This window comes from Adiantum capillus-veneris, chromosome 23 (genome assembly GCF_014529385.1).
Source record: "Adiantum capillus-veneris isolate H3 chromosome 23, ASM1452938v2, whole genome shotgun sequence".
Taxonomy (NCBI): Eukaryota; Viridiplantae; Streptophyta; class Polypodiopsida; order Polypodiales; family Pteridaceae; genus Adiantum; species Adiantum capillus-veneris.
Window position 1 is genome coordinate 108,328,352 of NC_140953.1, and position 8,921 is coordinate 108,337,272.

The following is an 8,921-nucleotide window of genomic DNA, read 5'->3' on the forward strand; positions in this document are numbered from 1 at the left end:
AAATTTTATATTGCAAGAAAACTTTGAAAAATTTAGTGTTATTTGGTGTAAAAACCTTCAATTTTTTTCAATTTACCTGTGTTTGCAGTGTTCGGGAAAAATGTATCAGCTTAATATCATGCCGTTTCCAATTTTAAAAATGCCAATTGAGGGCAAAGGGAAAAGGAAAAATTCCTTCCCAAAATAGAGAAAGTTAGTGTAAAAACCCAAAAAATACCCCTAATTTTCTAAAATTTCCTCTTGGCAAACTCAAGGAAAGTATGTTTTGGAAAAATGATTTTTCCCGAACACTGCTCTGTTGTTTTTTCGAGCACTGAAGTCTGGTTCTCTCCCTCTCCCCGCCGAGCGTGCACGGTTCGCGACTCTCTCTCTCACATGCACACGGTTTGCCTCTCATCATCAGTGACTCTCGCCTCTCTCCCCTCTCCCTGGCACGTGCACACGGTTTACAAAAAAAAGAGTGCACACCGGGAGTGTCACGTACCTACCTCTCTTCTCTCTCTCTCTCTCTCTCTCTCTCTGGAATTATTGGCTCCTCTGACGACAAGACTAGGTAGGCAACATTGGGCAAATAGATTATTATTTGAAGAGCAAGCACTTCCATTTATTGGTGATGATCATGATGCTAGTTTTGTAAACTCTAATGCCATAATTATTTGCACTGAAATTTGTAAATAATGAGATAGTGTTGTATATCAAGCAGACCTTCATTAAAATGCACAACAGAGATGCAAATCTTTCTAAAAACCATAAAAACAAAATGCCAGTTTCTAATACAATCTTTTATTGAATGAGGTTCAGTTGGAAAATCATATAAAGCATGGGAGTGGACACCTCCTCAGTAAGCCTTACCTTTGGAACAAAGACCACTCACATTCCCTTTTGATGGCACAACCAGCATCAAGCTAGCAAACATCAGCTTGAATCTATCCCCTAAGCTCTAAGCAAGAGGTGAAAGGCTCGGAGTGCCATACTCGGCATGGAAGGGACTGCTGATGATCATGATGAAATGGAAAACAGGAGGCCTCTTTGCAGGCTGGACTCTTTGGATGTGGAAGCAAATCACATACCGGATGGTATGCGACACTCTACTAAGGTATCAGACTGAGCTCAGCAAGCTAAAGCCAATGTTTGAGTGCTGAATTTCTTCACATTCATTCAAATTTTTTGTTGTTATGTAGGTTCTATCCAAAGCTCTGATTCTGAAGTTGGCCTTTGAGAGCATAGGAGTGATCTATGGGGATTTGGGGACATCGCCCCTCTATGTCTACAGCAGTACTTTCCCCAATGGGCCCCCTAGCAATGATGATGTGCTTGGAGCTCTCTGCCTCATCATTTACACATTGTCTCTCATCCCACTGCTGAAGTATGTCGTCTTCGTGCTTCAAGCAAACGACAATGGGAATGGTAAGTGCTTACATGTACTGTGCAGCAAATTGAGTGTAATAGTTCTAGCCTTAATAAAGTCTCTCTCTGTATGGCGCAGGGATAGTGTGTGTGTGTGTGTAACATATCTTGGTTTAAACCTGTAGGTGGAACCTTTGCACTCTACTCCCTTATCTGCCGCCATGCAAAAGTAAGCCGATTCCAAAACGAACAAGTTGAGGATCAATCGCTCTGTGGATACAGATTGCAACGCTCAGACAGAGCGCCGAGAATGGGAGCAAAGATCAAGGAGGCATTGGAAGGCAGTCCCTTTGCAAAGAAAGTGTTGCTGCTGTTGACACTCCTTGGAACTTGTGCAGTCATGGGGGATGGCGTACTAACACCGGCTATATCTGGTATGTCTGGTGATTTGGTTACAAGAGCTGAAGTGCTTTGAGAAATGCTATAGATCATTCTATACCATTGCCCGAGATTACACAGTGCCTTACTAAGGATCCCCATACACCGTTGTGCCATTATTCAAATCTCATGATCGATCATACATTGGCCGAGCTATATGCCTCCATATTGGAACATGGTTAGGCCGTTGGGCAGAGCAGCAGGGACTCAAAGCACAGGGACAGGCAGGTTTCAAGAGAGGCTTTTCGACTCTTGACCATATCCTCACACTTAATTAAGAGCGATTATAGAGTCCGGTAGAGCACATAAAAGATGGATATATTCCTCCTTTGTGGACTTCTGCAAAGCCTTTGAAATAGTTCCAAGAGCCAGGTTGATGCATTGATTGCATCCATGGATGTGCCTAGGGAGCTCATATGAGGACTTCCGCAAAGCCTTTGATGTAGTTCCAAGAGCCGGGTTGATGGGTTGATTGCATGCCATGAATGTGCCTAGGGAGCTCACATGGCACTTTATGAGACAGTATTGGGTAGAGTACGTACATTAGAGGATTTATCCAGTTCTGTTTGCTCCATTGTTAGGGTGAAACATTGATGAGATCTCAGACTATACTGCTAGAAGACGAGAGAGAGGAGCCCCTCTCTCAGAACCACCGGGTAGCCACTAAAATGCACCACCACAAGAGGAAACCAGCAAAGTCGACATTGGTACAGAATTCAATATTGACTAAGCATCTGTTGATACAGTACCAACTATCTCACAAAAAAGTTAGAAATTCAAAGATATGTTTTCCTTTGAGCGATAACAAAAGACATGTCGTTAATTAGTACAGCCAATTTTATGCAGTGCTGTCGGCAGTAGATGGTATTCAGACCAAAGTGCAGAGTTTAACTGAAGGTAAGATCCTTGCACCTTCAGAAGGTTGAGAATTAGACAGCTATTTCATAAAAACATGATTGTCCTGAAGATCAAAGAGTCTTGATATGAGCATGTTTCTGGAAGATCATGTTGTGCTTATTTCTGTCGCCGTTCTTGTAATCCTCTTCAGCCTCCAGCGCTCTGGAACTGAGAAGGTGGCATTCTTATTTGCCCCTTGTGTTATCATTTGGTTTGCTTTCATTGGTGGTATTGGTATCTTCAACATTTTCAAGTATGATGCATCCATTTTCCGAGCTTTCAACCCCTATTATATCATCAACTATTTCCAAAGGAATGGAAGGCAAGGGTGGATCTCATTGTGAGGCATTGTCCTGGCTATTACAGGTTTATTCTCTTACACAAGAAGATTTAGAAATTTTCTCATATAGGAAAACGGAATCTTTTCCAGTGTTTTTCATACAATGAACAACATCATGAGCTTCTGGTAGAGAGGCACCGCATACCGTGGGGGGGCCGGTGGTCCCTTGCCCCCAATCGTACCTAGCTAGGTATGCGGTGCCTCTCTACCAGAAGCTCATGATGTTGAGGTAAGTCACAATGTGGGAATTATTGTGAGAATTTGTCCAAAACTTCTTGTGAATTACTTAAAAGTATGTGACATTTCACACACACACACACACACACACACACACGCACACACCCAAATAAGGTGAAGACCAGAAGGTTAAGCCACAGCAAGTGAATCACTAGGAAAAATTGCCCCCTCAAAACATCACGCGCGTGCGCGCGCACACACACACACATCCAAGAAAGATAATCTTGAGTCGTTGACCAACGGTTAGAAGAAGGAAAGGATAAGAATATGTCTCAACTTGCAAATAGTTCCTCCTTTTCAATACTTATAATCTTGATCATGATGAAACATGCAGGCACAGAAGCCATGTTTGCCGATCTCGGACATTTTTCTGTGCCTTCTGTTCAGGTATTGTCGCTTTGATTCTGACATGTGAATGAGTCTCATGAATTTAAAACAAGTTTTGTCTGGTGTGAGTAGAGTGTAGCATTTGAGCACAAATAGCACAACCCTTGTCCCATAAGCTTTCTTTTGACATGAGGTGCTGCTACTTTGCATGCTAGTTTACATTCTTTCTAGGGTTCACACATCCGCCACACTCCATATGTGCGATTATTTTGTCAACATCTCTGTATGTTGTGAATGATAGATAACTTACCCAAATGAGTTAATATTATTGCAGATTGCTTTTGCCTCTCTTGCATACCCTTCCTTGTTGGCTGCATACATTGGCCAAGGCTCGTATCTCTTGAAGCATCCTGAGAACATAAGCCAAACCTTCTACAAGTCCATTCCAGGCAAGCATTTTCACAAGAAAATTTAGAAATTTTCTCATGTAGGAAAACAGAATCTTTCTCAATGTTTTTCATACAATGCATAACATCATGAGCTTCTGCTCGAGAGGCCCCGCATACCTAGCTAGGTACGATTGGGGGCAGGGGACCCCGGGCCCGCCCACCGGGCCGGCGGTCCCCTGCTCCCAATCATACCTAGCTAGGTATACGGTGCCTCCCTCACAGAAGCTCATGATGTTGAGGTAAGTCAGAATGCGGGAAATATTGTGAGAATTTGTTCAAAATTTCTTGTGAATTTATTGAGAATTCTGCTCAATGCATAAGAGAGTATCTGATTCTCCATTAAAACACATTAGCCAAAGCTAATACATTTTCTTTGTTTACAGAACCTATGTTCTGGCCTATGTTTGTTGTAGCTGTTGGGGCTGCAATCATTGCAAGCCAAGCCATGATATCAGCAGTATTCTCTATTGTTGAGCAGTCTCTAGCTCTGGGATGTTTCCCCTTGGTGAAAGTCGTTCACACATCCTCAAAACTCATCGGGCAGGTGTACATTCCTGAGGTCAACTGGATCTTGATGGTATTATGTGTAGCTGTCATTGGCATCTTTCGGTCAACAACATACATTGGAAATGCCTATGGTATCTCTCTCTCTCTCTCTCTCTCTCTCTCTCTCTCTCTCTCATAACATATAATCCACCGTAGGTCCATATACAACAGATAGTGGGAAAATCCTGAGAGACATACAATGAAATCAAGGGGAAAATCCCAAGACAAACCATAGGATACATTGAGGGATAAAGATACTCTAATCATGAAGTGAAAATGAAGCTATCTGGCTATGATAAGCCTACACAAATCTGCCCAAAATCTTTGTCCGCCCACAGGGAATGTAGCGAATAGAATTTGACTTACGTTCCAGGCAGTAGTCTTGGATCTCTGTAGGGAGTCCGCAACAAAACGGCTCAATCTGTTCCCGAAAAGAGACCTTCTTAAATGAAGATTTTAGTAGAAAAGAGTTCCAAAATCTCTCGCAATAAGCGTCCCAAAGATTCTCCCTTGGTCATCCCAAGATGATTCCAAGCGCTTCGTATATCTCGTTCGTACTCTGGAGTCAACCCCAAGAAGAAATAAAGAGCCTTTTGAATTTCAACCACTTAGACTGGAGCTTCCTTCCTCAAAAGAAGAATGGACCACCATGTTCGAGCACCATGTTCGAGCTTCCTTCCCCAAAAGAAGAGTGGATCACCATGTTCGAGCATTTCCTTAATTTGAAGAAAGATGTAGCCCTCCTAATCTTGGAGTGCTCTGAGTAGTGCCCTCCAGAGAAGGCTATGTCAAACTGCTGAATGAAGGCCAAAGCCCTCGGAGCATCTCGAAACCCAAAAAAAGGATTCAAATTTAATCGATTGTTCACCTTCTTTGAATTCTTCTATTTTCTTGCTTTTATCTTCGAGGAAGTCATATTGGTTGGCTCTGTAAAAATGCTTCTTCTTTGCATAAAACATATGGTCATCAGAGTCCGACTGTCATAGGATGACTCCTTTGTAGAACTGTCAGAAACTGGGCGAAATCTGGGTTTCTTTGCCTTTTTCTTACCCTTTCCGAAGCTTTGCTTTTTGCTTCGCTTTTTGCCTTTTCTGTGCTCCTCGCTCGAGTCGGAAGAGCTAGAAGAACTATCAGAAGAAGAGGAAGAAGAAGAAGAACTAGGTAGTCCTTCAAATCGTACACTCTTCTTCTGCTTTCTTGCAGATGCAAAAGAAGATTGACGGCTCAAATAACTAGGGTAGTTAGTCCCCTACTTACGCTTTTTCACTTGCTTTTGAAATTGCCAGGGCATTATAAGAGCAATTGTACAACTAATAAACAAAACTTGCTCACTAACTAGACAAAGTTTAAACTTGTAAATATGGGGAAAGGACACAATTAAAGTTAGCACAATACTAACATAGATCTTTCATTGTCTTTATTAAAAAGAAGAGAGAAGATTAGCGATTATAACCAAGAGGTAAACACAAGCTTGTAGGTGAAAGTAACTTCTACCAAATTTTCATAAGAAGGTTTTATGTTTTTTAATAGGCCAGGATGAGCACCCATGTGCATGCAAAACAGTAAGTGTGTATGTGTGTGTGTGCGCGTGCGCGTTTGTGTGTGTGTGTGTGTGTGAGAGAGAGAGAGAGAGAGAGAGAGAGAGAGAGAGAGAGAGATGGGATGGCACATGATGATATAATACGAGAAAAAAATTCCCTAAGTGTTTTTCTATGCTTGCAGGTATGGCTGTTCTTGCTGTAATGCTTGTGACTACCACTCTTGTGACACTTATCATGGTCATGATCTGGAGAACAAAGTTGTACCTTGCAATCTCCTTCTTTACTATCTTTGGCGCTATTGAGATGATATATTTTTCAGCAAATCTATATAAGTTTCCAGAAGGAGGCTGGCTCCCTGTTGCATTTTCATCTGTACTGGTCATTATGATGGCGGCGTGGCATTATGTAACCAGCAAGAAATACATGTTCGAATCCGACAACAAGATTTCAATCTCATCATTAGAGAGAAGGTTGGAGAGTGACTTGATGCTAAACAGGGTACCTGGAATCGGATTAATGTACACCCAACTAGTGCAAGGAGTGCCTCCCATCGTTGATCTCTTTATAGAGAATTTGAGAGCCTTACACTCAGTGATAGTCTTTGCCTCGGTGAAACATTTGCCGGTTTCAACTGTACCAAAGGATGAGAGGTTTTTAGTGAGAAGAGTAGGCAACAGAGACTACCGGATGTATCGAAGTGTGGTAAGGTATGGATATATGGACCCCGCAATTCCACATGGGGAATTCGAGGAATGCTTGATGGAGAGCTTGAAGCGATTTGTGAGGTTAGAATCCTATGAACTAGAGATGTTGGATCGAGGGATGTATATAGAGAAAGCAGAGGAAAATAAGGAACATAGCGGCAATGTAGAGAGGTTGTCCCACTCAACTGAAGGCAAGAAGAGATCAAGTGGAAGCATTCAAGAACAACAAAGTTTTATATCTGAGAGGAAAGAAGAGGTAAGAAATGAGTTAGAATTTCTATCGACTGCCAGAGAAGAAGGTATTACATACCTTCTTGGGAGTAGTGTCATTGAGGTTGCTCCATCTTCTTCAATAGGAAAGAGATTTGTTGTCAATGTAGTTTACAACCTTTTGCAGCGCATCTCTAGAAAGAGCAGAGTAGCGCTTCAAATACCACATAAGAGACTGATGGAGGTTGGGATTACATACACTTTGTGAGTTTGGCTTGGCGGCACTACAAGAGGCTCTTCACATTAGCGACGCTCACACAGCGACGCTCAAAAAAAAAATTCCCGGCGTCGCTATGAGCGTCGCTATAAGCGTCGCAAATTTACAAAGAAATTTGCGACGCTCATAGCGACGCTTATAGCGACGCTTATAGCGACGCTCATAGCGACGCCAGCTGGGGTAAAAAAAATAACCGAGCGCGCCCAAAAACTCAGATCTCAGATCTGAGTTTTTCGACGCCCTCAAGCAAAGAGCAGGTAACGCTCTCCCTCTCTCTCTCTCTCTCTCTCTTTTTCTTTTACACACACACACACACACACACACACACACACGAGGAGAGGAAGGAGAGACAGGTATGCTCCTTCCCTCTCCTCATTCTCATGTTCCCTTCCTCTCTTTCTCTCTCCCTCGCTCTCTCTCTCACACACACACACATACACACACACATATAGTGTTTTTGAGAGAGAGAGAGAGAGAGAGAGAGAGAGAGAGAGAGAGTGCAAAAACGCACACACATACATAAACAAAGAATGCACACACACATTGAGAGAGAAAAAGAGAGAGAGAGCATGCATAAACAAAAAACGCACGCATTGAGAGAGGAAAAGAGAGAGAGAACATGCATAAACAAAAAACGCACACATTGAGAGAGGAAAAGAGAAAGAAAACATGCATACGATCCAAAAAAACGCACACACATTGAGAGAGAAAGAAAGAGAAACTAAGGGAGCGTCGTAGGAAACTAATTAAAATTAAAAGACCTAAAGATCTAGCCGACGAGGAGTTGAACTGAAGACCTATTATTCAAGAGAGAAATGGCATAATCAATCTATCATACTTGGCATGGGTGATAGAAAGGTTATACCATTTATCTCTTTTTATTGGCACACACATCCACACACGCGCACACACACAGGAAGAAGAGAGTTATAACGTCGTAGGAAACTATTTTAAAAGACGTTAAAGATTAGGTTATATGTAGACTTACATTAAATTAGATTTAGGTTTATTTTTAACTAGATTTACATTTATTTAAGCTAGATTTAGATTTATGTTATATTAGATTAGATGCGGGTCTCCATAGACTGCGATGCCTGCATGAAGCGGGTGAAGAAAGCCCTCAATGGAATATAGGGTATTGCTGCCTTCACTCATAGTGGGCTCCGTCGATCCAAAAGTACTGGTGAAATGTCTTCAGAAGATAGGGAAGAAGGTGGATCTTCAGGGCGGCAAGAGTCACTACATCCCCGACACAATGACCATCTAGACAACCTCTAGTCATTAGACTTACGTTAAATTAGATTTAGCTTTATTTTTAGTTAGATTTACGTTTATTTAGATTTACGCTTATTTACGTTAGATCGAGTCCACGCAAGAATTACTTACGGTTTAGGGTTTAGAGTTAGACGAACAGTGAAAAGATCTACTGTGAAAAGATGTTAAGATGAAGTGAAGTGCTACAGCTAGAGAAGAGGCAAAGGGATTTTGTCCACTACATGCAGTATCATGTAGACGTGGGTGTCTAGATTTCTTGTACCCACAAATATAGGTATTGACCAATAAAGACGAGATTATAACCCGGTGGTTCTGATCTCCGTGCACCTCTAG

At 42.0% G+C, this 8,921-nt stretch overlaps 1 protein-coding gene across 1 annotated transcript; it reads left to right on the forward strand.

The window, feature by feature from the left end:
* The first annotated feature begins 347 nt into the window (after positions 1 to 347).
* Positions 348 to 7,884, forward strand: LOC147428334 (potassium transporter 5-like). The gene is made up of 8 exons (XM_086497422.1): positions 348 to 553; positions 802 to 1,096; positions 1,182 to 1,407; positions 1,533 to 1,781; positions 3,594 to 3,646; positions 3,921 to 4,035; positions 4,419 to 4,673; positions 6,304 to 7,884. The coding sequence occupies exons 2-8, from the start codon at positions 980 to 982 to the stop codon at positions 7,302 to 7,304; spliced, it is 2,016 nt and encodes a 671-aa protein (XP_086353548.1). The 5' UTR covers positions 348 to 553; positions 802 to 979; the 3' UTR covers positions 7,305 to 7,884.
* The last annotated feature ends 1,037 nt before the right edge of the window (positions 7,885 to 8,921 follow it).

Coding starts and splice junctions, on each gene's coding strand:
- LOC147428334 (XM_086497422.1), top strand. CDS start 980: ATGGAAGGGACTGCTGATGATCATGATGAAATGGAAAACAGGAGGCCT. Junction 1,097..1,181: donor GTATGCGACACTCTACTAAG/GTATCAGACTGA, acceptor GTTGTTATGTAG/GTTCTATCCAAAGCTCTGAT. Junction 3,647..3,920: donor TTTCTGTGCCTTCTGTTCAG/GTATTGTCGCTT, acceptor ATATTATTGCAG/ATTGCTTTTGCCTCTCTTGC.